Genomic DNA, 25,430 nt, shown 5'->3' with positions numbered 1-25,430 from the left:
TCGCTCAACAGTAGTACTACTCATGTAAACACGACTGGGAGATCTTGGCAAATTTCAACTGCCATTGCAAGAAATGCCAGCAGAATCAGAAGATGATTACGAATCATCAGGCTCTTCTGGGTCCGAGAGCGACCGTCCAAACCGCTGGGACGGGCCTCCAGCAACATGGCAAGACATGAACCGGGAAGAAATCAGTACGCTAACAGCGCTGGACGAGTTGAAGAATCGAGACTTGTCAGTCCATCTTTACAATACATATGCTCTAAAGCAGCGCCATAAGCAGCCAGACAATGAAACTGGTCCAGAGCCTGAAAAGGTAAAAGAAGCGATCCCCGCTGCTCTGGCATTGTTCCTTTTACTGAATCAGTGACAGGATATAGATGCTGCTACTGGAGAGACGATTCCCCAGGATAACTGGCTGCCTCAGCGCTCATGGACAGCATGGCCCGTGAGCGTGGACAAGGTGCCGCCAGATGATTTCATGCGGTGCAATGAAAATGATCCAGACGACGTGTATACCATTGCAAATTCTCGGCACAGCAACCCGAGTGCGCCTTTGGAGGATGCGGTGGCTGCGGCGGTTTTGCGATTTGCAAAAGCGAGGTTCTTGGCGCGCCCATGGGAGAGTGCACCAACCGGGCCAGAGACTGAGGACGAAGATGGCATATTCAACGATGACGATGATGATGACGGCAACGATGACGATGGCGATGAAGGAGAAAGCAGCGATCAAGAATCGCTTGCTGGACCTGGAAGTAGAACCTCGAAATTTTCACGGTCACGATCACGTTCACGATCAAAGTCTATCAAACGTGCAGCTAGCAGCTCAACCCAGGACAAGAGACATGATCCAGTGGATTCGGGGGATGAGCCTGACGTTGACAGAGATATTGTCCATCCTCTGGGAAAGCGGCCGCTCAAGCCCACTGTCGCTGAAGACGACGACTTGTCATACAAAATCATGCGTCCTGCGGTAAGAAGCGTCTTGACGAAATTGGATGCAACCCTGACGATTTTGCACCATTCAAGGAAAGCTGCTGTCGATTACATGTCAGACTCATCCAGCGACACGGAGCCAGAGGTATCGGATCGCACCAAGCGCTCGAGAAGTCGTGGCTCAGAACCTCCTGCAAAAAAGAGACGTGGGCGTCCCCCGAGAGCTAGTCTCGCGCTTCGGATGCGCTCGCCGCCACCGGTGTTGCCAACGAGCAACAATGAAGGCGCAATAGAAGAGCCCGTGCCGAAAGCCATCACAGAAAGCGGTGTCGACACAGAGGATCAGTCCAAGAAACGAAAAGTCGGCCGACCTCGCAAGGTTTATCCACGTCTCGAGGGAGAGACGGACAGAGATTTCGCTATTCGAGTGGCGAGACTCCGCAAAGAACCCATTCCGTTGTTCAATGATGCGCATACGCTGGACTCCGACAACCCTAAGAGTAGCGGCTCGGAGGCGTCACCGCTCAAACCTAGCAAGAGAGGTCGCAGGACTTCAAAACCCCGTGAACCATCTCCAGGCACTATAGAAAAAAAGGCCGCCCAGAGACGAAGAAAGGCATTGCGCTACGGTATCAGGGACTGGAAAGATGTGCTGGGCGCCGCCGCCTTGGCAGGGTTTCCCCGAGATGCTCTCGATCGTGCAGCTCGGCGCTGTGCGGATCTATTTCAGGACAGCATGGAACTGCATTCGCTGAACGAGACCCTCTTGGACAAGGACGATCAAGATCAGCGAGTTCAGTACCGTCCAGGTATGCTTGCCGATCTAGCCGACCTAGACGATGAGGGCGAGGATGATTATAGCAGCGGAGGAGAAACGCAGTCCCAAACGGCAAGGCATATTCGCGCCACGAGCACCGCCGTATCTGCATCTTCAGACGGTCGCGGCAGATCGAGGAGCCGGTCGCGGTCTCTCAGCCGGGCAAGGACCACCTCTCGCTCACGGTCCACGTCGGTCGCCGGTACACACTTTTGCAATGTCCGGGGCTGCCCGAGAAGCGCCGAAGGGTTCTCGAGACGGCAAAACCTGCTTCGACACATGAAATTGGTGCATGGTATAGAAAAAGATGAGGCATTGACGGACATTGACGTTGACAGCGAGGACGAGGTCCATGGGGCTGTGCATGTTGATGGCTTCCTGAAGCCAATCAGGATCAGACCAGCATGGAAAAATGAAGATCGAGCGGCGGCTAGAAAAGCCTCTGGCATACGCCGTGGTAATAAGAGAGACAGACTCGGAAGCGCAACGGAGACGGGGGCTGATGACAGTGATGTGGTGATGGGCGATGATTAAATATGAGGCAGGTACAGGACACGAGAGCAATACGATTGGCATTTACCAGCTGCGTTTCCTGAAGCTCCAAGGCTCGAGATGGACTTTTGATCATATTGCAATTACTTTTACTTCCCCTGGTTCGCTTGGCTGGTATTCTATCGTCCTACAGTTATATGATTTGGTCTGGATAGCATGTTTGAGGTCAGGGCATGAACAACATGTCTTATATAGTATCATTTCCAGACCCATGTATCAAGCCGACTGCTTGGCCTTGAATTGTCTCTCCACCTCATCCGCAAAATCCCCAATCGAGTCAAACCTCCACTCAAAGCCCACGGAATCCTTGAACTCGTTGAGCTCATCCTTGACGATGCCGCCGTGGCCGCCCTGGTCGGCGCCCCGCGAAATCCAGACGCTGCGTAGATTCAGCGCCTTGCACGGCACGTGGTCCACCTTGAGACTGCGCGCCACGTGCAGAAGCTCGCCCTTTTCGGCGTCGATGCCCAGCTCCTTCCGGGCGTGCCCAAAGAGGTACTCAAAGTTCTTGGGGTCCGGCTTGTAGCTGCCAATCTCCTGTGCAGTGTAGACGCCATCAAAGTCGACCCCTTCCACTTTGTGAGGACGTTCAGGTTAGCCAGTCATTCTCAAGATGATGGTGCTTATGAACCACTGAGGTGGCAAGTATTACTCTGCTCTACTTTCTCGTAGTTGATCGTCTAGGCAATAAATCAAGGCTGGCAAGGTGGGAAAGAAGAGAGAAAAACCACAAACTTACACTGCCTCTCAATGGTACTCTTCATATTAATATTGTCAATATTACTCAAGATGGCCAACTTGTAATACTTCTTGAGCCGGCGCAACCCGTCGACGGTATCGGGAAACGCGGGATATGTCCCCGGAGCATTCCCAAGGGGCTCGGCAATGGAGTCGGACAAGGCCGTGATGCCGAGCTCGTGCGCCAGCCGCGTCGCTGCCGCCACCAGTATCTCATTGTACAAGAGGTGCGGCTGCCTCTTTTGTATGTCCACAATGGCCAGGTCAAACTTTTGCATGGCCGCGACGGGCGGGTCCTCGTTGTGAGGGTCTGACGCTGGTAGTTGCGAGGTCAGGGCACCTAGAGACTTGATGAGACCGGCTTCCCAGTCTATGAGTGTGCCGTAGCAATCGAAGCTGTTGCTTGGTTTAGTTTTGTGTTCCTTGCTAGAAATACAAAGACGCGCTGCTTACCTCAGAGCTTTGAAGCTGGTGAGGTCTGGATATTTGGTTGGAGCCATAATTGTATCCTATGCTTCAGATATTTGTAAACAATGATGGTCAAGTAAATTGTGTTGTATGGGTCTTCTATTCGTGAGAGCTAATCCGAGTCAAAATTGACGACAGTTATAAGTCGGGGGAAATGACTCCAAAGTGCGACGTCATAGTTGCATGAATAACATTTCTTTCCCCAATTCTCTATGAAATGCGCGCCTTTTGAGTTTGTAGCACAAATAACATGAGAAAAGTGGTCAGTACCCCTCAAAAACATGTCAAACTCATGCATCATTTGCATACGAGCTGTCGAATCATAATCCATTACACACGTAGTAAAGCTGTGGCAACTTCCCCACGACGGCACAGAAGGGCGTCGTCAAGGGCGTGGCTGATGGCCTGCAGGCCTCGGATGCGCAGCTCCGGCAGGGTCAACGAGCGAGGAGATTGGATATTTTACAGATTCTATATCATTATATTTTTCAAAATATCTCATTTGTGATAGACGGCTGGGTCAATGATTACGATTACGCATCCGTTCGTATTGGTTTGTATATGATGGTATCTATCAATACATTCAAGCATCATTGTTGATACAGCCAACACCAAAAGTATAGATTGACATTGAAAGATGGTCTAAATCTATGAAAACTGAATGTAACAAACAGACATTACAAGTCTTCGCGTGGTGTCACCTGAGCGTGCCACATTGCTAAGCCATTATGTGGCGCATCAGTATACTACAAATGAAATAGTATAATGTATACCTGCCAAGATAGGTAATCTTGAGATAGTGATAAATATAGATAGCGAGCTAATTGCGGTACATCTTTGTGTTTAGCTTAGCTTTGTAACTTGCTGATTATAGCTTATAATAGCTGACTCAGGGAAGGGGGCAACTACATTGTATCTAAATATCCAAGAACAATGTTTAAATTGGATTGATATATCTAATGTTTTATGACAAGTACTGGTCAGTGAGTATTTGTGTACTGTGAATATCAGTCACGACCAATCATTGAGCATTGGTCAATATTTCCACCGATGATACGACGGAATAAGTCAAACTTGTCTTGTTGAGGCTGAGAGTCATATTTGTTGCCACTGATAACAAGCTTTGCTTGGTGTCTATTACAGGATATATAAACGACAGCCAGACAACCGTTCTCTTGGCTTGATCATCTTCTCAAACTTATACTCCATCTTGAAAGGGCTGGACTGCGACAATAGATCATAGATCGTAGACTGTGCATCATGGGCACATCTCAAAAAGGAGATCAATTGCAATGAAGCCATAGACGATAGCATGGCCATATGGTTCAAATAAGTCGGGCCAATAGAAGTCACCAGTTTCCAATATCGTCCCATATGTATAGGTCCTGGTGCTGGACGAAAGAAGCAACTGCCAGACTTGTTCTAGGCTTTCCATTTCATCCTATATATGATCTTGTGATTCAGAGCTCCCCTGGTCAGCTGGTCCAAAGTCCTTTGGAGTGCTTGCCGAGCCCTACAATTCAGAAGCTCTGACCGGCCCAAGCTCCGGTCCGCAACAATTATAAATTCTGCCGCTGATTCAATTCAACCCTTCCTTTCTTTCTTTCTTCTTCCTCATCACTACCGACTGGTGACTACAACACAACAACCACACATCGTCAATCATACTGACAGTATCCATCCATACCATACGCTCTTAAGTTCGCCTATTGAACCCATTCCCCTTCCGATTTCCGGTATCCATAGTCATCAATCAAGACTAATTGACGACTTCAATTTGAAAACCGACGATATCCCCCACCAGTCCCTCTACCTGTTCGCCGACAGAACATCGTCATCGTCCATCAATCTATCTCTCTTATAATTACTTGACATAGTCAAGTAAGCCTATCTCCACTTCCCTAATCATTTATTTCTCATCATAACCCATCCAATATACATACACAATGGCTGGTGGACGCAAATACAGACCGGCACAGATCCAGTTTGCGCTTGAATGTATTCTGGCCGGTTTCTCGAATAAAGAAGCCATCGCGCTCTTCAAAAACCGCTTCGGAACCCAAGATTGGGGTTTAGCCCAGTTGAAGTACATGAGGGTCACATACGGCGACCACCCAGACTTCGGGTTAGTATACTCTTCAGCGTTCCTCTTCTACACCTGCTTTTTGCGCCTGTCGTCCATGACTTGATAATCAAGTTATCTTGGTGGGATTGACTGCCGATTGAATGATTGCTGACATCGCTTTTCGGTAGTTGCTGCCTAGTAAACCGAACAAAGATGACCGAACCCGAAAAGGCGGCTCTTCGGTCTCGGCTGGTCGTAGAAGCGAGGAAGGGACCCGGGACAGGGCAAGCCGACGATATTTCGGAGTGGACGTCTCCGAAAGGCACGAGGCATCAAAGCCTTGCTAGTCATCGGAGCGCTGGCTCGGCATCGGAACCTTCGATTTTAGCACCTCATGTACCAGTTCAGAACGGTGATGTATTTACCAACCCGTAGAACGGGCAGGTAGATGCCTCACGGTTCTCGAATGGCTCGCTAGTGACTCCGAATTCGATGGGCTACGATCTTTCGCCGATGCAAACACTTCAGCCACTTCCTACTCCTACTCCCAATTCTGCAGAACAAACGGCTACATCAATGCATGATAGCACCAATATGACTATTCCTAGTATCGAAAGCGACTTCGACTTCTCAGCTTTTTTAGTAGACACGGAAGCCGACAAAGCTGAGCTGGACAGCGGCATGATTGACCCAGTATTGTCCTCAATGGATCTCAACTGTCAGTACTTCAATCATTCTCACATGGATTCATGGCCCAAAACATGCAGGTGTATCTAATTCAATGATAGTTGACATGCAGAATGGCGAAAACGTATTCCAGATGAGCGGAGACACCTCACTCGATCATTTCGACTTCTCGCTACCTAATTATGGGCAAAGAAATGAGCCAAGCGATACTAATACGATGGGTCCGACTCACAGAATGCAAGAACAAGTCTCCTGCTACGAGAGACCCGAGATGGGAGGATTCGAGGCCCCCACCATTGAGAAGGCTACGGCAGAAACCTATCACCGCGAGCCACAAGCGCAAGCGCAAGAGGTGCCATCAATCGAAATGCCCGGATTCGAATACATGCACGAGAATCCAGTTACCTCGGTTCCGGTGGCACCAATGGCTGAAATACCAGGAAGTCAACATAATGACAACCATCACCAAGTCGACCACCAAATACCAGAGCCTCATGTGCCGGTACAATCATCAATACTAGACCGCGGCATGGTTGAGAACCAGTCCAGTGAACCACCAGCTGTACCACAAGGCTGCACGGACGCAGCAAGATCAGGTTGGGATGCCCTCGGCTGGTGGTACAAGGGGAAACATGATCGTTGCCCTCTGCCAATTACGCACCGTCACGACACCAACGGCCAGGTGTCGTTTGCTGGTATGGGAGATGTTCTAAAGATGGTGAATGAGGTCATGAGTCTAGCTAGACAGGGTCATTGAGAAGTGGAATTTGGGTATTATTTAGGAGGGAGACAAAGCCACTCGGTGACATCGAAGTGTACCCTTTCTTCCCTCCTTCTGTTCCATTGCTTTCTCACATGCATAAGCAATGAGGGCAGAAGACAAATCTCGATCATAGTCTGATTGTTCGAACAATGATTAGGGGGTTTTCAATTTTAGATCTTATGGCCATAATAAATAATGAATAATTCGTAATATTGATTCTGAACCGAGACGATACACAATCTCGTGCGATCGCTCGCAACGCATATCTGTGAGACATGACTTGTGAATTCCCTTGACATTGGCTGCGAAACTCCATCCGCTCATCCCCAATAACGCCAACATGTCCTGGAAAGGGTATCTTCTATAGGGGTGATAAAACAAAAATAAAAAAATGAGATCTAAATCCTCAAATCATATAGTCATGGTAAATCATCAACCATAAACCATAAAGAATGAATTTCCAGACGGGAGATGAAGATCTGAATGAAGATTGGACGTTTCGGAATTGGAAGGATCATACGGCAATGCTAACATTCTTCCTGGAGTCGGCTTCCTCTAGCTGAAAGCCAAAGACGAGTTTGAACAACTCGCGTAGGAAGCCGTATTGACCTGATCGTTGCGTCATCCAGCCCACACTCTTGGCCATGTCTGTAGCCGAAACTCGTTTGCCCCGACTTGGGAGTGACGAGGAGTGTTTGAAAGAAGAATCGGCAAGCACTAGATTTTTGTAGCTTTGCAGCATGGAGGTATGTGCCGGCAGTGAACCGAAAGAGCCCGTCGGCAATGATTTCACAAATGCTTGCAGCGACGCCGCGCCTCCGTGGCTGCTCGAATCGTCCCTGGAGAAACCGACATTCATTGCAGCTTTGAGAATCAACATTTTGATTCGTGAAACGTTCATGTCCTCTGCCGAAGTGGTGGTTGTAGCCGTGCTGGACGTTCTTTGACTACTCTGGGAGTAGCCCGACAGGTTGGATGCACTACTGGACCAGTGCCCGCCTCTGTTACTTTCTGTGCCAAGCACCAGAATGTTTGGTACTTGAGGTGACTCGCTATCCGGCGAGATTGGCGTGTCTTCAAATTCTGTCACGGGCGTTTCCGGCACTGGCAGCGGTTTCTTCTTTTCCTGAGGAATGCCTCTCAAACTATCTCGCTTTGAACGATTTGACGCTCGGCTTGCCCGGCCGTCTTGGTCTCCGTGATCTCTTTCTCGTTGGAAGGTGAAGAAATTGGTGTGATTTGGTTTCGGAGTACCTCTGTCTGGTCGAATCTGAGTCCACCCTTCTCGGAAGATATCGCACAGCTCCCAGCAAGCTTGAACGGCCGAACCCAGGAGCTCCTCATCGGGGGCTTTGTTGTCCCGCTTGTTCTGACGCAGGCTGAAGAGCATTTCTGCCAAGGACCAGCATGCGCGAAGCAGAGAGTCGGTCTCCTCTGCCAGTTCATTTCTCTGCTTCATGAGCCGGTGGCAGAGGGTTATATAAAAATCCAAGGTGCGTTCGCGAAAAGCTTCTGGGAGGTTTCTATTGTCCTGAGCGCTATACAAGCTGAGATTACATAGTCAGTAATCAGTGTTCAACGAACGGTGACTGGGCCACTTACTGGTTGTTCAGCTCAAAGCTCACTCTCAATACAGAATCTGCAGTTTCATCCTTCTTTGTTCTGACATCAAAGAGCGATTGACAAAAGTCTCGACATAGGTCGAGATTCATTTTCACGTTGAAATATTGCTCATCTTCATCGCGATTGTCGTAAAGTCGTTGGCAAAGCTTCCAGCATGCCTTCCATGCCTTTTCGTGAGCATCGGGTGTTCCAGACGTGTTAAAGACCCTCTCTCGATGATGTGTGCTCAATGTGGCGAGGGTGTTGCACAGTGTCCAGCATTCTGCTAGCGCTGTCTTGAGCGATCTGATCTCCATGTCTTCGCCGCCTGAAGGAGTGACGAATTCATCCTCATCATCCGCTTCAGGATCCATGTCGGCATCCGTCTCTGGCTCCCGTATCTCTGGAATCACTAGGAGATCGTAAGTAAAGTATGCAAGCATGAACATTTTGGAACGAGCTTACGCTCAAGACTACTGGCACTACTCGAACGTAGCCTTGCAGAGTCGCTTAGTAGACTCTGAACTTCTTGCAAGTTTTGGGCTCGCGGAGTAGCGCTATCAAGGCTATACCTAATCGGCTTGACATCTGTAGAAATGGGCGGCGGAGTAGGAAGTCCTGGGGATCGAGCCTAATGGCTGAGTTAGGATAGTTTGTGAGCTCAAGAATATGATTGTAAGCCTACCTTTGACATGTGATCCATAGGGGGTGGAACTTGAATAGCTTCGGGTTTAGGTGAGGTTTTGGGCGACGTCTTTCGCGTTGACTCATCAAGAGGCTCAATGGTGGAGCTTGAGGAGGCCTAGAAGAATATTAACACGGGCACATGAGCTGGTTGCGCGAGTAAACCAACCCAGCTTTGGAAGCTTTCGGGTGCATGTATAACTGAGACAGCCTCCTCACTGGAAGATTGGCGTACGTGATCGGGCAAGTTGGTTCTCAGCATCAGGAGCTACCAGAGGGTCAGCCCAAGAATACCTCCACAATTCCCAGCAAACAGAAAAATACCCACCCGTGAAGACTGTGTAGAACTTGGACTGGCAAACTCGAGACGGGCGTCATCCGACATATCATCTTCTATTTCCGTGACCTCAGTCCCGACTGATGTTACCGGCGACGGGCCTACGATATCGCTCGGGCTCATCAAGTGGTTGTTCATGGCGGATGATCGACCGGCGGCAGAGGAGGGACGGAGGGAATTGGACTCTGCAGAACTAGCAGACCTTTGAGAGCAAACACAATCAGCAATCTTACAAGTCCAGAGACATGATCCCAACTCACAATGGACGGAATTGCGATTGACGTGCAGGCGACTCTGGTGAGGATACAGATATATCTGTATGCGGCGAGAAGGGAGACATGACACCGTCAATCGATGACCTCAACGGGGCTTCTAGAGCCATGTCTGCCTTGGGCTGAGTATACTCAGGTCGAGTTTCTTGGCCGGTCTTTATAGTCTGGGACCAGCCTTCGAAGATTTCTAGCGACAGACGGACAGGTTGGTCGCTTTGATCGGGGCCAAAGGGAATATAGTTGTACGCCCCACAGCGGCGGCGCGCTTAACAGTATATAGTCGCGAGTGAAGCAAGATGCGCCGATGGGAATTGTCGGCACCGCAGCAGAAATGCGCCTTGTAGGTGGCCGGAATCAGGAGCCCTAGGAAGTCCAGCTTCAGACAAAGGTTGGTTCAGGAAGCGAGGGAGCGGGTGTGAGAGGATATGGTTGTTTAAAGCGACACAGCGCGGCCAGCGTCTCGTCTCGGCAAGTAGGCAAGAAACCCTGAGCTGCTTGTGCCGCAGTAGAGAGCCGCAGCGCCGGGCCGACTAACTATATTCAGACGCTATTACTGAAATTCTGAAGGAAGAATCTTGCCAGAGCACAATTGGCTGGAGTACACGTTGATCGACAGGGAACGTGGGAGAAAAAGATGAATGTTTGTCTCTCGGTCGGCTCATGCGACGGAGGGGCTACCTAGGTAGACAGACCTGTCAGGACTCGGGCAGGTTCTGGGTGCTGGCTCTGTCTAAGCTTGAAAGGGTACGGCCGCGCTGTGTTCTGGGGAGTGATGGAGATACAAGACAGGCACCAGGCTCAATCGAAGAATAGCAGGCAGCCAATGGTTTGAGTACTTTGGGGTTGACAGGGAAGCACAGATAGAAAAAGTGGGAGAAGACACAAGCGGAGTCGACGGCAAACCGTTACCCAGCGTGTGCCCTGTAGTCGTTGCCGTTGGGACATCTCATGCGGGTTTCTGTCTACGAAGAATGCTGTACGGTGCCATGGTAGTTGCACAATAGAGCCTCAGGTTCCGTCGAGATGTGCAGAAGAGCCACGCCTGGCCGCGCTGCCGTCCTGCCAGCTTATCGTTCGTCCTCTCTTGCTGGTCTCGTTGAATGCTTCAGGCCGAGATGCATTGCAGCAAGCGGCGGCGGCGGCTGTCTCGCGTTGGAGCTGCTCCGGTATACCACAGTACAAGACATTAGCCTGCTGAATGCGCGTCTTTTGTGACCTCTGGATACACCACTGGGGACGGACGCTGACCAGTCACAAGTCACCTAGGTGGCTCATGGTGCTCTACCGCAGTGCGGGATGCATGGACCGAGCAGGCCCTCGGCGCTTAATAGCAGTGGACTCGACTCCAATCTGGCCACTCACAGTCTTCCCGTGCGGATTCCCACCCACCGGCTGGCCCCTGGTCACTCACCAACTTGGGCCATCATGGAGCGGGGCTGCAGGATATAGAAATTAGCCCATTCATGATGAGAGTCCTAAACCACCACATCGGGGCAACAAAAGATTCTGAAGGTCAAGATAGTCTAGGTTGACGGTCATCATCGTCCGGGCTGGGCTTCACAGCCGGCTGGTTATCCCTGGACGGCGGGAGCCTACAAAGTTCTTGCGAGTATCGACAATTGTACTTGTGGTAGATGATGCCGTCTCTTGGGTCGGGCAACTGTATCCGTGTGCTCACTTACGGCAGAGTTTATTTGTGATGGGTACTAGATAGCTAGCCCGAGCCAATCCAGCACTATCGCAAGAATATAGTCGGAGATCCACATAATTGTCTCTCCTGTTAGGACTTAATTGGCTCTTTGCTGTACGTTGACTCTGTGATGAACGCCTGAAAACGATGAGTCAAAAGCTCAATGGAGGAACTTGACAAGGCAAAGTCCTGCAGCAGTATTTTGCCCGCTTAACCAGGAAGTTCCGACAATCTGGTTCACGCTTTTTTAACAGAGGCTACCTTGACCCGCAGGAGGGGACCGGAGTGCCTTCCGGTTCGGGGAAGTAGCGTTTCTCAGGCCGGTTCCCCGGGGGGGGGGGGGGGGGGGGCCATGACAGTCACTGAGAACTGAAAGTCTACAATCAAAAGCCACGAAACTTGTGAATCTCACCCATAATACCAATATTCTGCAAATGATTAAAGAATCCATGACATCTTACAAACGAATGCACTCGCTCCGGCGAATGAGAGCTGGTTTCTCTCGTTTTCATGACATGAAGAAATCGTCGATTGCGAACAAGGCTCTAAGCACTAAAAGAAATACCTGACCCAGGCCGTGGGGGCCAAGTCAGCAACACACTTCAGTGCTACTCGATTCTCGACTCTTTATTGGGAATAATACGACTTTTGAGAGTGGTGTGAATGTGTAAGTGCGTCCACCATTGTGCTGTCAGTCAAATAAGACTTGATTTTTGGCCGCAACATTGCTTTTCGTGCTTCGGTGTAAGCAGCATGAGACCAAGCAGATTCGATAAGACGCTCGTCAAACGGCCCAGTTGCACCAAGGTCGCTCGCAGACATATGCCAGACTTCAACTTTGGCGCATACCAGCCGTGATGCTCGTACTAGGAGCGGTATCATCATCTAGTACGTACGGAATATGTATGTACAATTCAGCCCGGCCGAACCAAGTAGTCTGGACGGCCGAGAGACTGCACTTCTGCAAGGCACTGTAAGGCAGTTCTTTTGGTCTTGCGTTGGAGTAGGACCATGAGACGTCTCCGTGGTACGGCAAGCCGCTTGCGCAGCCAACTGCTCCGTGGCTTACCCGCGCTTGCTAGAATACGGTGATCCCGCTCCTTGAAGAGATGTTGAGTGGTTCTTTGCGAGCTATCGAGGAATCCAAAGACTGAGCTTTCAAGTGGCCCCAGCCTCTCTTGACACTTTTGACCCATCAGTCGGTAGTTGTCATTGCTCAACTCTCCACTCCAGGGCATCTTTCACCGACAGACAGGATGGAACTAGGAATACCCAGTCAAGCGAGATGACCAGTAGGATGCCAGAGAGGCACCAAGCTTTTTGGGCATTTTTTGATAAGGCTGGGGTAGGCAAAGGATCGACTGCAAGCACCTACTCGCACATGGCAGCATTTCTTTTGTTCAGAGGATTCGTAGCTAGTCTAGTCACTTTGATAAAGAGAAAGAAAGATGCGCTACTCTGTATGATCACATCTTAGCTGGATACAGTCTCCAACAGGCGTGGTCAAGCTTCGGATGCCAGGTTGTCTCGATAGCGACGTGCTTCAACGCTTGGCAGTAGGAATACTATGCATGCACCTCAAGGCTTTGGGAAATCCAATACTAGAAATCGAGTTGAACCAGAAAAGAAAAGAAAAACACACAAGAAGAATCTGTTGTGCGGAAAACGGCGTGCCATAGAAATGGTGCAATAGGCGCCCGTACCATACTAGCTCGGCAGATAAAGACATGCAGCTGGACTGTTGGAATCTCAAGCGCAGTGCACAAAGTGGAGAAGCATCCGAGGAATGTGATTTACAAGCATCAATCACCTACTACTTAGCACCTCGGTAGGAGCTTTCTACGCTGCATAGGGACTGGCTTCTCGCAACTAACCAGTTGTCATTGGTTCCAGACTGTCGGGTGCATGGTGAGTTGTACGACGGAAGGATATCCTGGTGATAATGGCTAGAGTATATCTTTTCTTCCATATTTTTTCCTTTTTGGTTTTCCAGAACGACATGGCAGGGGATTAGCTAGCCATTCAGGCATGATGTTGGTTGAAGACATGCGAGGGAAACCTGACTAGCTAAGCACACAGTCGATGCAGCATCCTTCTCTGGTCATTTACGAGGTCGAAATTTGGTTCATAACCACCGACTAGCACGATTGTGGGCGATCAAGGTATTCATCATTCACATGAACGAAGAACCACATGTGCTTGGACGGATGCATCCTGGTTCTTTGTCACGGTGCTATGATATATCCTATATCCGTTATGACCAATTGTCGTATCAAGTTGTTGATCATATTTGCATTTATCCCTGGCCAAGTGTGGCACCCATCTGCTCGTCTATGCACAACAAAGCGTATCTAACCACGTAGCATGTGTCTGTGCCTCCAAGCGCCGTGATGAGTCCATAGAGTACCCATACTTTACGGATGGAGAATGGTGCATGGCTTGTTGCTTGTTGGTACCAACTTCCAGCCAAGAGACGGCCGTGAGTCGCTTTGCCAACACATGCCACGGTCACATGATTCAAATCTGATGTCGGCTGCAAGATTTGTTTTGTTGATGTGTGTGTTGATCCCTTGTTGAGCCCTGCAAAGCAATACGCGGCTATATCGACTGATAAGCGCGCTGCACACTGCTCAACAACAGACGCCCCCTTCCAGAAATCTAGTGATCTAATTTTCCTGTGACCTTCATCTAGACCGCGGCCGGCGAGGTAGGCCTCTGAGAAAATTGGTGTGCAGTATGCCTTACTCAGCCCTTTTCGACCTTTCTATGCCTGTTCCATGTAGATTTTGCTGGCATGGCCTTCCGATACAATCTCATACGTGTAGCTCTCTTATTCGGGAGGAAGTGATGTCAAATGCCCCTAAACGCCATATTTCAAAATCGCTTCGCCTAACGCCATTGTATGATGCAGGATTTTCCGAGTGTCTCGCGCCCGTCTTGGTCAGCGCGACTGTTGCGCAGCCATCGTCTAGCCACGGTGGAGTGTGACCTTCTTCTCGTGTCGTCCCTCGGGGGTGTACCTATTTCCAGGGTCAGCGCCTCGTCTGTTGTGCATTGTTTTGGTGGAAAGTCTTACTTGAGGAGCTTCTCAATCAGATCGACGTGCGTCATGATCATGCGGCGACAGCAGTAACGCTTGAGACCGAGCTGGTCCATGGCCTCACTGTCATGTCCAGGTTAGTATTGCGCAATGCGGTTCGGGAGGTGGGATGATACGAACCCATCCGTCGCGCCGTCATCCACGAGCTTCAGGTATCTCTCCCACAGGTCACCGGTGACCTGCCAGTCGCGTTAGCATCTCGAATGTAGGGGCTACTTCCCTCGTGTCTTCCATACCTTGCCACACGAGAAACAGCGGATTGGAATAATCATTTTGCCGATGAGAAGCGATTAAATATCGTTTGTTTGATGCCTTGACGAGTTGCGACAGCTACAAGGTGGAGATGGACGGGTGGTGGCCTTGTTCGCAACAAAGAATTGGCTGGATGAATGGCAGGAATTGAGGCTCTCCAAAATTTTAGGATCGCAGCAGCAGCCTTCCTGGAGGCGGGACGACTGGCCAAAATGGGCCAATCAGCACGTGTTCGCATTTGCTAGCAACCCACGTACCAGAACAAATGCTCAGAACAAGATACATACTATTTTTTTTTTCTATGGCTCTCCACTTGATTGGACCATAATGAGAATAGAAAATAGCATATATCAGAAATCCATCATTACGGAATGATCCCCTTTGCTTTATAACAAAGAATCCAAACCAGAACTATTATTCATTCTCGAAAAAAAAAATGTACCCGCCTACGGATGTAGCCCCTCGTAGCAGAGGTACAAAGCACTAAGAAAGTCGCTGAATGTCTTATCGCGACAGTTGTGGGGCTTATCGCTCCTAGGTCCTGGAACTTTTTTTTTGAGTCCTCCAAAAGTTCAAGGCAATCGCCAGTGTAGTTTATACTAGGTGCTTTGCTCGCCCGCCTGTTTGACTTTGGAGTGACTCTCGACTTTTGCCTCTGACCGAAAATGGCACCGAGCACGACAATTGACGTGAGTACCTCGCAAGAGTCTTCACAATGACCCAAACCCAGGGCGCATCTCTGACCAATTCGCAGGAGGCCAAGGCGGCAAGCAAGAGGAAGCGCGAGGCCGACGAGTACAGCAAGAGCAAGCGAACCAAGCGAGACAAGCTCAAGAACAAGGGCAGAGAATTGATTGCGTCCGTCCGAGAGAGCTCGCCCGTGTCGGAGCCAAACGAACAGAATGGTGTTGGCCATGAATCCCCTCTTGTCGAAAGAAAAGCGCACGAGGTGAAGCAGGCGCAGCAAAAGGCGAACAAAATAGCTAGGAAGCAGGATCCCTCCTCGTGGAAGGTGTCCCAGTCCGTGGGCGGCAGGATGCTGGATATCGACCCCATATTGACCAGCGATGATCGGTAAGGCATCCTACGCAAGGTCTCATCTGTATCAAGTACTAATCAAATACGTTTGCAGACACCTGATCATACCCTACACCAGCTCAGTCCAGATTTATTCTGCCACCGATTCGCTCCTGTTCCGGAAAATTACTCTGGATCTTTCCGCCAAATCGAATGAGCGTGTTGTGGCCATCTCCCTATCGCCAACCTCACCAAACCTCCTTTGGATTGCATCTTCAACCGGTCGGATATGGCAGGGTGATTGGGTAGCTGGCATCGGTTTCGACAAGTCCATTCAACTCGACTGCATTGTGCTTACCGATCTCACGGTAGCACCCATGCTCATGAAGAATCGCCTCATCGACGTCCCCTTTGTCTCTATTCTGGCCAACGAGACTTGGCACGTGGTGGCATGCTACGTACAGGATATGATGATCAAGAACAAAAAGACCATTCTATCCCGTGGTGAAATCATCGAGAATCTCAAGTCTATGAACAATGGTTCATCTTTGGCGGCTTCTTCCCGTAACAACATTTTGATTGGTTCCTTGAGCACGAGCACCATCCCCTCTATCAAGGAGCTGTCTTACGAGTTCTATGTTCTCGATTGCCCCGACGAAATCACTTGTATCGATCTCCGTGTCGCCGAGCGCATTCACCTCAGCCGAAAATCGCAACAGCAGACTGGAGACGAGCCTGTTATGGAAGTTGTTGTTGGATGTGCTCGCGGATCGATTTACTACTACAATGATCTTTTGCCCCAGCTGAGATATCTGCAAAAGGCTGGCCGGGGCGCTTCCCTGCAACCTCGTAAATACCACTGGCACCGAAAGGCCGTACACGCTGTCAAATGGTCCCAGGATGGTACGTTGATTGCTCATCATCTGCGTTGTCAGCTAGCTAATACGATTCACAGGAAACTATATCATCTCTGGTGGCTCAGAGTCTGTCTTGGTTCAATGGCAATTGGATACCCAGAAGATCGACGTTCTGCCACATCTGACGGCCACTATAGAAAATATTGTCATTTCTGCTAGAGGATCGAGTTATGTCATTCACCTTGGGGACAATTCGACCATGATCATGACAACTGCTGAAATGAAACCCACCACCTACATTTCCGGCGTTCAGTCCCTTGTTACTCCCCGACCGCCTTCGAAAGACAACTTTGTCAGGAGAATTGGTTACGCTGAGGACCAGGGAACAGTTTCCAGGATACCAGCAATCATTGACCCAAAGGATCGCACACGCCTGCTCCTATGTGTCGGCAACGGGCAACAAGGCGCTCCTGCTGGCGCCATGCCGTCCATGCCACTCCTCCAGACCGTGGACCTGAGCACAATGCAGGGTCTTAGCAAGCAGGCGATTACCCGCACTCACCCAACAGACGTAAATACGACTTCAAAGGGCTTCCCCATCACAGAACCACGAGTTGCTCATATGGCCTACTCCCACGATGCAAAGTGGCTGGCAACTGTAGACGAGTGGCAACCGCCTTCAAGGGACACTGAAGTCCTTGAAAGCACACCATCCGACAGACTCGAGGTGTTCCTCAAGTTTTGGAGTGCTTCAGCTGACGGCCAGAGCCTCGAATTAGTTGCCCGTATCAATGCTCCACATTACACTGGGCGTGATGAGCGCGTCCTTGACCTGGCAGCAGATCCAACCTCACATACATTCGCCACTGTAGGTGAGGATGGAGTTCTAAGGTTGTGGCGGCCCGCCATTCGACAGCGTGATGGAATCGTAGTCAAAAGCCGAACAGGACGGGGGCTGGAGAGCTGGACTTGTGTCAACACGATCCATCTCCAGGAGAACAAGGCACTTGCCGACTCCAATGTCGTGCCAGTCAAGGCACCACGACAACGTAGCGGTGCCGTCTCGTTCTCCGAGGATGGTTCCATGCTGGCCTGTGCCTTTCAGAATGGTGCCGAGTCCGCAGTCTACCTTGTCGATGTCAACTCTGGCGCAATTGTTGACTCACTGGATGGCCTCATTAATGGCCAGATTCAGAGTCTTCGCGTTCTTGCCTCTCAGCTTGTCGTGTTGTCACAGGACCTTGTTGTCTACGACATTGTGCAGGACGAGTTGGTCTATGGCATTCAGCTTAGCTCCGAGACAAGTGGATCACCGGTACAGGCGCTGTCGCAGCTTGCAGTTGATTATCCTTCTCGCAGTTTTGCCGTCGCTATTTCGAACCAGAACAGACTTGGTGTCATCAAATCCGAAGTTGCTGTTTTCAATGCTGATCAGTCGGAACCCGAATTCATTCAGCAATTCTCGCAACCAGTAGTCTCTTTGATTACGACACCTGGTTCAAGTGGTTACCTGGTGCTGGATGCATCTGCCCAAGTTTGTTCAATCACTCAGAGCAATGACGCTACATCCGTGGCGGTGGCTCAATCATTAGCAGACATCGACCTGGATCAGACAGAAGTCGACAAGAGCCAAGAATCTGGCGTGATCGCTATTGTGAACGAAGAACAGGACGATGCTGCCAGCGATGAGGAAATGGAGGACGTTGTCGAGGATGCCATGGAGGAAGACGAGGATTCTTCTCCCGTGGTGGTTCCGCCTCAAAAGCTTGCAGAGTTGTTCGATGCTGCACCGCCATTTGCTATGCCTCCCATCGAGGATATGTTTTACCAGGTGACCAAACTGTTTACGGCAAAGTCGCAATAAATTTGGTTTGCGAAGTCCTCGAGAAGAGAAAAAATAGAAGAAGAAACGGGTTCCAAGCAATACGAGCTGGCATATCTATCCATGTCCAAGAATACTAGGCAGGGATAGTTTTCATATTTGCACGGCCATGAGTATTGTTTTACTCGTGGTTACTAGGAGTTGGTTATGCTACAGCGCAAGTCACAATAGCAAGAGCCAAGGGGAAATCAAGTGATATTTGTTCAGTGTACAAATGGAGGCGAGGCGGCAGCGAACCACCAAGAGGAACGAATATCGAATAGCCGTCAGGTGGGGCAGAGCAGCCGATCTAGGGATTACGCCATCGGCAATCACCAATCGTAGTTGGAGGCTCAGGCATCGGATTTAGACAAGATCATACTCATTCCAAAAAATTGAAAAGATATTTTGACACATTTACCGCGACCAAGGGCAAGAGGGTTGACTTTGAGAGGTGGTCATTTCATCGGCATCGTGCCATTGCTACTATCATGTAAATGATATACTTCCCCTCGTCCAGGATATCGGCTTGACAGTCAACTAACCCGGGTAAACAGATTCCATTCATTAAGGCGCCTTGAGTTTGATCTCTCGCTCTCGCTTTCACCATGTCCTTCAAAGAGATACCATTATTAGATCTTTCGCTGGCTAGCGACCCGGCCACCAAGCCGGCGTTCCTGGCAGACTTGCGACATGCCCTTCTGGAAGTCGGTTTCCTGTACCTCAAGAACGTGGGCATATCCGACGCGCTCTTTGCAAATGTGATTCAGGAGGGTAAGGGGTTTTTTGACATTCCAATGGAAGAAAAGTATAATTTATTTTCCTTGTTTCCAAAACTCCCAGACCACGATATGCTTATTCTGGGTGTAATTTCTTTCATGGTCGTCATACTCCCAAGCTTTATAATAGTCGAGTTCACGCTCTCGCCTTCTTTTGGGAGTGCGATTTGGCCCATCTGCAATGGAACGTCCCACTAAAGAATAAATATTTTCCAGACTAAAAATTGAAATGAAGAATGCGCCGTCATTCCTTGGTTATTCGCAACTGTCGGCCGAGATCACCGCAGGCGCCGTCGACCACCGAGAGCAGATTGACCGTAAGTTGATTGTCCTTTACAATTAAGTATATCAACATCATGGCTGACAAGATCAATTATCAATTGGGAAAAACAGTAAGCACTGAACACCCAGTCCCCAGCTCAGATGCTCCGCTCCACCACAACCTCCTGGCGCCGAACCAGTGGCCGTCGCCGGCGGTGCTTCCGGGGTTCCGCCCGGCCTTTACCGAGTACATGGCGTCCATGGGCCGGATCAGCCTCGCCTTTACCTCGCTGATTGCCGAGGCCATTGGTCTGCCTCCCACGGCATTTGACCGCTACTTTGACGGCAGCGAGCAGCAGCACAAGCTCAAGGTCGTTCGGTATCCAGACGCGGCGGAGCTGGGACTAGACGGACAAGACAAGACGACAAACAGTAGTGACCATTACCAGGGCGTAGGACCGCACAAGGACAGCATGTTGACGAGCTACCTCCTGCAAGCGAGTCGGCACCGGGGCCTGCAGGTGCAAAACACGCGCGGGGAGTGGATCGACTGCCCGCCGGTGGACGGGACGCTGGTCGTGGCCATTGGGCAGGGCATGGAGGCGCTGACGTCGGGCGTCTGCGTCTCGACGACGCACCGGGTCCTGAGCCCGGCCGCGGGCTCCGGGTCGCGCTTCTCGATCCCCTTTTTCCAGGGCGTGCGCGGCGACGCCACCTTTGACGAGCTCGAGACGGTCGGCATCGGCGAGGTGCCGGCCGAGATCAAGGACCAGCGCCGCGCCGTGCTCGCGCGCTCCGGTGGGGGCGGCCGCCGCCTCGATGATGTCGAGTTTACGTTTCGTAGCGGCGGCGCTTCCAAGACCCTGGGCGAGGCGACGCTGCGCAACCGCGTCAAGAGTCACCAGGACGTGGCCGAGAGGTGGTATCCAGATCTGCTGCGGGACGTCAGGGCGCAGTTGGCGAGGGAGAAGCGGGAGAAGGAGGAGAGGGCCGCTGCTGGTCATTGAGGCTGATTAAAGCCATAGGGAAGCGCAAAAGATTGCCTAGAAGAAATAGGAGACAGAAGACCATAATCCACAGACTCGAGCAAGCCAATACGGGCAAATCCGATCCTTGCTCTGCTTCTATAGACTGTAAAGGAGACGGTTTGTTTTTGAGTGATTCGTGAATCATTCTTGGAATGCGTAAAGCTTCATATTGCTCGTAGACTCGTCACATCAATGCTCGTTGTCTTGTATGCCTCTTTCCCTGTTTACTTTCTCTGAAATGCCACAAATGATACGCCTCGTGCTGTGCTCGCTTCTTCCCTCTTCCCCCTGGTCCTTGAATTTCCTCTTGAGTTGATTTTACCAGCTCCACACCGAGTCTGGCAGACAGTTTCCCATGAACAGCCCCATGCCCACGGTAAACAAAGGATCTTTGGTGCGATTATTGCTCTAGCTGGCAGTGTAGGTGGGGAAGCAGTCGGCAATCGCCTTGCTGTGCTTGTTCTGGGCGTGCTGTTCAAGCCTGATGAAAGAAAGTAGTGTGTCAGCAATTGGAATCCCTTGGGTTTAAAGATGTTTCGTTTGCACATACTGGGGAGCACGGGTGGTCTTGAGGAACGTCGACTTGCAGATCTGGCACTGGATGTCCATGGCAGCCTGGTTCTGTAAAAAGTGTTAGTTTGCATGTAAGATGGGAATAATTTCTTCCATTTTTCCCAGGTCATCCGGGATCGAGATGGACTCGGAGCAAGACGTACCACTTTCAGCTGCGACTTGGCGACCTTGCTGTCCTTTGCGTTGCGCTCACGCTTCTGCTGTGCCTTGGCTCCCTATAATTTACATGTTAGATCACGGTTGACTTTCTCGTGTGGTTTCTTCTGCTTCAAAGGTCTATCAAGGGCAAATGTACAGCGTACACTACCCCGCGATGCGCTGATCACCACTGATGCCAGCACTCCTGGGCAAAGGAGCGGTGTATTGTACTCACGTTACCCATTTTGTATGATTGTTGAATTGAAACCAAGAGTTCGATCAATGGAACTTGAAGAGATCAAGAAGAGAGGCGGACAATAGTCGTCGAGTACGGGTAGGATACGATCGGCGCAAACGGAGAAGGGAAGACAAACGACAAAAAAAAAAGAGGATGGGATTTTCCTTTTCCTGATCGGCGGGGATTTGGGGACCCTTAAAAATTGTTGCGCTCCCTCCCTGAGTGGCTCCCGAACAGCGTACCTGCGGAACAGACCGACTTGATTTTCGTACTAAGGTGAACAAGCCTGGGCGGGCCTCCCAAGTTCTGGAACGGGCAACTCCAGTGTTGGTGGGGGGTTTCATCGGCTCGCGCACACTCGATGATAGCGCCCGGCTTGTCCAGACCGTAATGCATCTCTGTAAAAACCCGCTGCTCTGACTGGCTGATCCGTCACTACTATTCTAAACAAAACCGCTTTGTTGACTCGTCACTGGGACTTGAGGCCACCGACAGTTCATACTTCACTTACACAATACCTTTACTCGTACAATCAATAATCCTTACACGAGCATAATTGAAACACGGTAACAAAATCTCTAGTAACACGACTGAACAAGACCATACAAGAATATACACCTTGAACTTTCTTGGGCAACTACCAACATAAGCAGCAAACAAGATGACCAAAAACCAACCACGTCCAGAGGACATCTCTGGCGATGACTTCCAAGATCTCTTAAACAAATACCCGGCTCTAATTGAGTCAATATCAACAAGTAAAACACGTCATGAGCCCTTGTAACCATATCCAGTATGGCATTGCTGAAAGCTGACCGCACAAGTATGATATAGCCAAGGCTGGACAAAAGACATTATCAGAGCTCGATGAGTTCCGCTATGAAAAAGCTCCAGAACAGTTTCGTTCCCAGAGCCCAAAGCGAACCATGACTCACGATGACGTGAAAACCCTCGTAGACTGGAAGCTGTAGGTAGACATCATCATCAACATCTTGCTCTCATTTCATTGGTGGTGATGGGTTATTCGCGATGTGCTAATCAAATCTCACGATATTCATATATACAGTCGCCATGGCAAATTCCGACCCACACTCATGAAGCTAGTATCCTCCAACGACGGAGGGACGGTCGCGGACACGATCCAGCAAGCCATGGGCGCGTACTGGGACGAAGGACAAGACGCGTCCGCTGCTCTCGCCGCCATTTGCAAGCTCAAGGGCATCGGCCCGGCCACGGCGTCTCTCTTGCTCTCCGTCCACGACCCGGAACGTGTCATTTTCTTTTCCGACGAGGCCTTTTGGTGGCTCTGTTGCAGCGGCCAAAAGGCCCCCATCAAGTACAACCCCAAAGAGTACGCGGAGCTCAACCAGGCGGCGCAGGCGCTGGTCCAGAGGCTCAATGTGAGCGCTACCGCCGTGGAGAAAGTTGCCTATGTAATTATGAAGGATGAGGCCTTGCCTTTGACCGCAGTGGAAAAGCCAAAGGTTACGAAAAAGGCCCCCAGTGGCAAAACTCCAGCCGAGAGTAAGACCGTTGACGAGGTTGGTTCACGAAGGAGCAGCACAAAACGGAAAAAGGAGCCACGTCGTGATTCACCAGAGCGACCAGTTCGGCGATCCAAGAGAGGCAAGGAAACCTAAGAGAACATTACTTTAATTTGAAGACGCCAGCACGAGAAACTCTACGCACATTCAAAGTAAATAGGTCAATTCCGCAAGGGCACACCTCGGCTTATATTGTAAATTATCACGGACCAATCAGCACATGTAATGCCCAAGATACGTTGGTCAAAAGAAGAATCCATTGTTTCCCTCTATTATACACATGCATATGTAATACCAACGCCCATTTTTTCCCCAGACCAATCATGACCTGTGACCATAGACCGAGTACGCCGGCTCTTCAACCACGCTTCGTTACTGCTGCGAATTTGTTGAGACATGTACGCTGCAGGTGAATCTGATCATCAAAAAATAATGGGGGCATAGCAAGTTACCACTATCGTGGTACCCTATACGCCACCCAGACAAATAACTGTCGCCTGAATTAAGGAAGATGCCTTTAATCAAGCAAGTCAGGCGGTAGGATGTCCTCGAAAGCGTTGTTGAAGGCAATCTATTTGTCCTTACGGGTGCCAGCAGGGGGCTGAGTAGCACCGTACTTCTCAGTAAGATCGTGATACTCTCTCTGAAGACCCTCGGCCTGCTTCTTGAGCGTGTCAATGTCCTGGTCCTTGAGCTTGATCTCCTTCTTGAGACGGGAGATCTCGCCAGCATCACCGGCAGCGGCAAGCTTGGCGCTCTCCTTGGTGTTCTTGTCGGTACCCTCGTACTGCTTGAGCTTCTCCTCGAGACGGAGGACCTCGAGAATCATGGTGTAGGTGCGGTTGAGGATCAGGGACAGGAACAGGGTGAAACCACAGAGGTACATGTTGCGCTGAGAGTAGAACTTGCGAGCCTGGACTTCGAGACGTTCGTGGCCCATGACAGCGCTGTGCAGAAAACAATTAGCATATATAACATCGGAAACGATTGGATTCTCGAGTCTATTGAGATTGTACTTACGCACTGCCCTTTTCGCTGTTGGTAGCTTGGGCAAGCTCAACCTGAACGCGGTAGACGCGGTTGACACTGTCGATGAACAGGATCAGGATGAATATGAACGTTATCTTTAAGCCATGTTGTAACTTGGCTATAATTGGATTCTCGGAAATGAAGCTATAGGCATCAGGGTGTCAATGTCAGCAATCTCGTGTGACCGAGCCGGCGGGGTCAGCGACTGAGGGGAGGAGCGGGCAGATCAACGCACGTGAAAATCTTGCGGCGGACCGAGAAGGGCATCGGCAAGACGAGGAGCATGAACAATGCCATCTCCGTCACGAGAAGGAGGAACACCTGGTTATAGATATTTAGCAAGTTGATCATGGCGGCGGCGGCGGCAGCTTCTTGCGGAAGGCGCGGGGCAGGCTGGAATCAGGACTCACGAGAGTGTAGTAGAGCGTCATCTTGACGGTATTTCAATCGGGAATTGAGGTAAGCGTGTGGGTGTATGTTGTCGTTGCTGGGTGTTTTCTTCCCGTTTCAGTGTTGCCCTCAAAGACAATACAAGTTTCGCGTGCAGGAAGGACAAAGAATGGACAGCAATGTGTGCGTGTGTGTTGTCTGGCTCCTGGGGGCTTTTTATGGAGGAGTCAAAAAATAGGTGGCCTGTCAAGTTGCCAGTCAAGCCAGGTCAAATAATCCCTGGGGAGCTGCCTTGGCTTGGCTACGTAACTGCTGGCTGTGTCTGTCTGTCAAGGTGGGTTCTGGGCCCCAAAAAGCTGGCCCCGGACCTTTTTTCGAGTCAACAACGTCATACGTGGCTGAAGCTCGCTGAAGCTGTCCGAGGTAACCAAGCCCACTTGGTTGCGGCAGGCTAGCTTAGAGCTCCCGAGCGAGCCCCTCCATTACTACGGCAGCAATTTACACTGCTGGCCACAATGTCCCGTCCAATCCGTTGCCCAAGTCAATGGAGATGAGGTTTGACCGTGTGGAAACGTCTCCTTTGTAAAGGAATAAATGCTACTATGTTTCTTGAAGAATAGATGATGCCGTTTGTTATTTGTAGAGAAGCCTGCCGAAATGGACGAACTGCATGGGGTCCTATTCCCGCCAACAACAGAGCCACCTTTATCTAGTACCTGGAATCCATCTATATAGGTACAAATTGCAGGTCG

General features: G+C 50.3%; 10 protein-coding genes across 10 annotated transcripts; 5 read left to right on the top strand and 5 right to left on the bottom strand.

Moving 5' to 3' along the window:
• Positions 1 to 73: 73 nt before the first annotated feature.
• Positions 74 to 2,287, top strand: PFICI_06201 (uncharacterized protein; the record flags this gene model as incomplete). Its single annotated transcript, XM_007834782.1, has 2 exons — positions 74 to 316; positions 374 to 2,287. 2 exons carry the CDS (start codon positions 74 to 76, stop codon positions 2,285 to 2,287), a joined length of 2,157 nt encoding a protein of 718 aa, XP_007832973.1.
• A 234-nt stretch (positions 2,288 to 2,521) lies between these two features.
• On the bottom strand, positions 2,522 to 3,543 carry PFICI_06200 (uncharacterized protein; the record flags this gene model as incomplete). The annotated part of the gene is made up of 3 exons (XM_007834781.1): positions 2,522 to 2,880; positions 3,045 to 3,439; positions 3,497 to 3,543. 3 exons carry the CDS (start codon positions 3,541 to 3,543, stop codon positions 2,522 to 2,524), a joined length of 801 nt encoding a protein of 266 aa, XP_007832972.1.
• A 1,914-nt stretch (positions 3,544 to 5,457) lies between these two features.
• PFICI_06199 (uncharacterized protein) lies at positions 5,458 to 7,020 on the top strand (the record flags this gene model as incomplete). Its single annotated transcript, XM_007834780.1, has 4 exons — positions 5,458 to 5,636; positions 5,765 to 5,972; positions 6,012 to 6,294; positions 6,365 to 7,020. 4 exons carry the CDS (start codon positions 5,458 to 5,460, stop codon positions 7,018 to 7,020), a joined length of 1,326 nt encoding a protein of 441 aa, XP_007832971.1.
• A 520-nt stretch (positions 7,021 to 7,540) lies between these two features.
• On the bottom strand, positions 7,541 to 10,031 carry PFICI_06198 (uncharacterized protein; the record flags this gene model as incomplete). Its single annotated transcript, XM_007834779.1, has 7 exons — positions 7,541 to 8,573; positions 8,629 to 9,040; positions 9,094 to 9,259; positions 9,314 to 9,430; positions 9,482 to 9,580; positions 9,641 to 9,851; positions 9,910 to 10,031. 7 exons carry the CDS (start codon positions 10,029 to 10,031, stop codon positions 7,541 to 7,543), a joined length of 2,160 nt encoding a protein of 719 aa, XP_007832970.1.
• A 4,548-nt stretch (positions 10,032 to 14,579) lies between these two features.
• On the bottom strand, positions 14,580 to 14,983 carry PFICI_06197 (DNA-directed RNA polymerases I, II, and III subunit RPABC5; the record flags this gene model as incomplete). Its single annotated transcript, XM_007834778.1, has 4 exons — positions 14,580 to 14,631; positions 14,688 to 14,774; positions 14,832 to 14,890; positions 14,948 to 14,983. 4 exons carry the CDS (start codon positions 14,981 to 14,983, stop codon positions 14,580 to 14,582), a joined length of 234 nt encoding a protein of 77 aa, XP_007832969.1.
• A 695-nt stretch (positions 14,984 to 15,678) lies between these two features.
• PFICI_06196 (uncharacterized protein) lies at positions 15,679 to 18,701 on the top strand (the record flags this gene model as incomplete). Its single annotated transcript, XM_007834777.1, has 3 exons — positions 15,679 to 16,037; positions 16,096 to 16,883; positions 16,936 to 18,701. The coding sequence occupies 3 exons, from the start codon at positions 15,679 to 15,681 to the stop codon at positions 18,699 to 18,701; spliced, it is 2,913 nt and encodes a 970-aa protein (XP_007832968.1).
• Positions 18,702 to 19,306: 605 nt separating this feature from the next.
• On the top strand, positions 19,307 to 20,745 carry PFICI_06195 (uncharacterized protein; the record flags this gene model as incomplete). The annotated part of the gene is made up of 3 exons (XM_007834776.1): positions 19,307 to 19,506; positions 19,694 to 19,794; positions 19,871 to 20,745. The coding sequence occupies 3 exons, from the start codon at positions 19,307 to 19,309 to the stop codon at positions 20,743 to 20,745; spliced, it is 1,176 nt and encodes a 391-aa protein (XP_007832967.1).
• A 429-nt stretch (positions 20,746 to 21,174) lies between these two features.
• PFICI_06194 (uncharacterized protein) lies at positions 21,175 to 21,721 on the bottom strand (the record flags this gene model as incomplete). The annotated part of the gene is made up of 4 exons (XM_007834775.1): positions 21,175 to 21,247; positions 21,317 to 21,387; positions 21,483 to 21,554; positions 21,713 to 21,721. 4 exons carry the CDS (start codon positions 21,719 to 21,721, stop codon positions 21,175 to 21,177), a joined length of 225 nt encoding a protein of 74 aa, XP_007832966.1.
• Positions 21,722 to 22,376: 655 nt separating this feature from the next.
• PFICI_06193 (uncharacterized protein) lies at positions 22,377 to 23,355 on the top strand (the record flags this gene model as incomplete). The annotated part of the gene is made up of 3 exons (XM_007834774.1): positions 22,377 to 22,473; positions 22,550 to 22,682; positions 22,782 to 23,355. 3 exons carry the CDS (start codon positions 22,377 to 22,379, stop codon positions 23,353 to 23,355), a joined length of 804 nt encoding a protein of 267 aa, XP_007832965.1.
• A 475-nt stretch (positions 23,356 to 23,830) lies between these two features.
• Positions 23,831 to 24,639, bottom strand: PFICI_06192 (uncharacterized protein; the record flags this gene model as incomplete). The annotated part of the gene is made up of 3 exons (XM_007834773.1): positions 23,831 to 24,206; positions 24,280 to 24,432; positions 24,524 to 24,639. 3 exons carry the CDS (start codon positions 24,637 to 24,639, stop codon positions 23,831 to 23,833), a joined length of 645 nt encoding a protein of 214 aa, XP_007832964.1.
• Between the last annotated feature and the right edge of the window lie 791 nt (positions 24,640 to 25,430).

Source organism: Pestalotiopsis fici, assembly GCF_000516985.1.
Source record: "Pestalotiopsis fici W106-1 unplaced genomic scaffold PFICI_Scf_4, whole genome shotgun sequence".
Taxonomy (NCBI): Eukaryota; Fungi; Ascomycota; class Sordariomycetes; order Amphisphaeriales; family Sporocadaceae; genus Pestalotiopsis; species Pestalotiopsis fici.
Note: the sequence above shows the minus strand (reverse complement) of the source record. Positions and strands in the feature narration are given on the sequence as shown.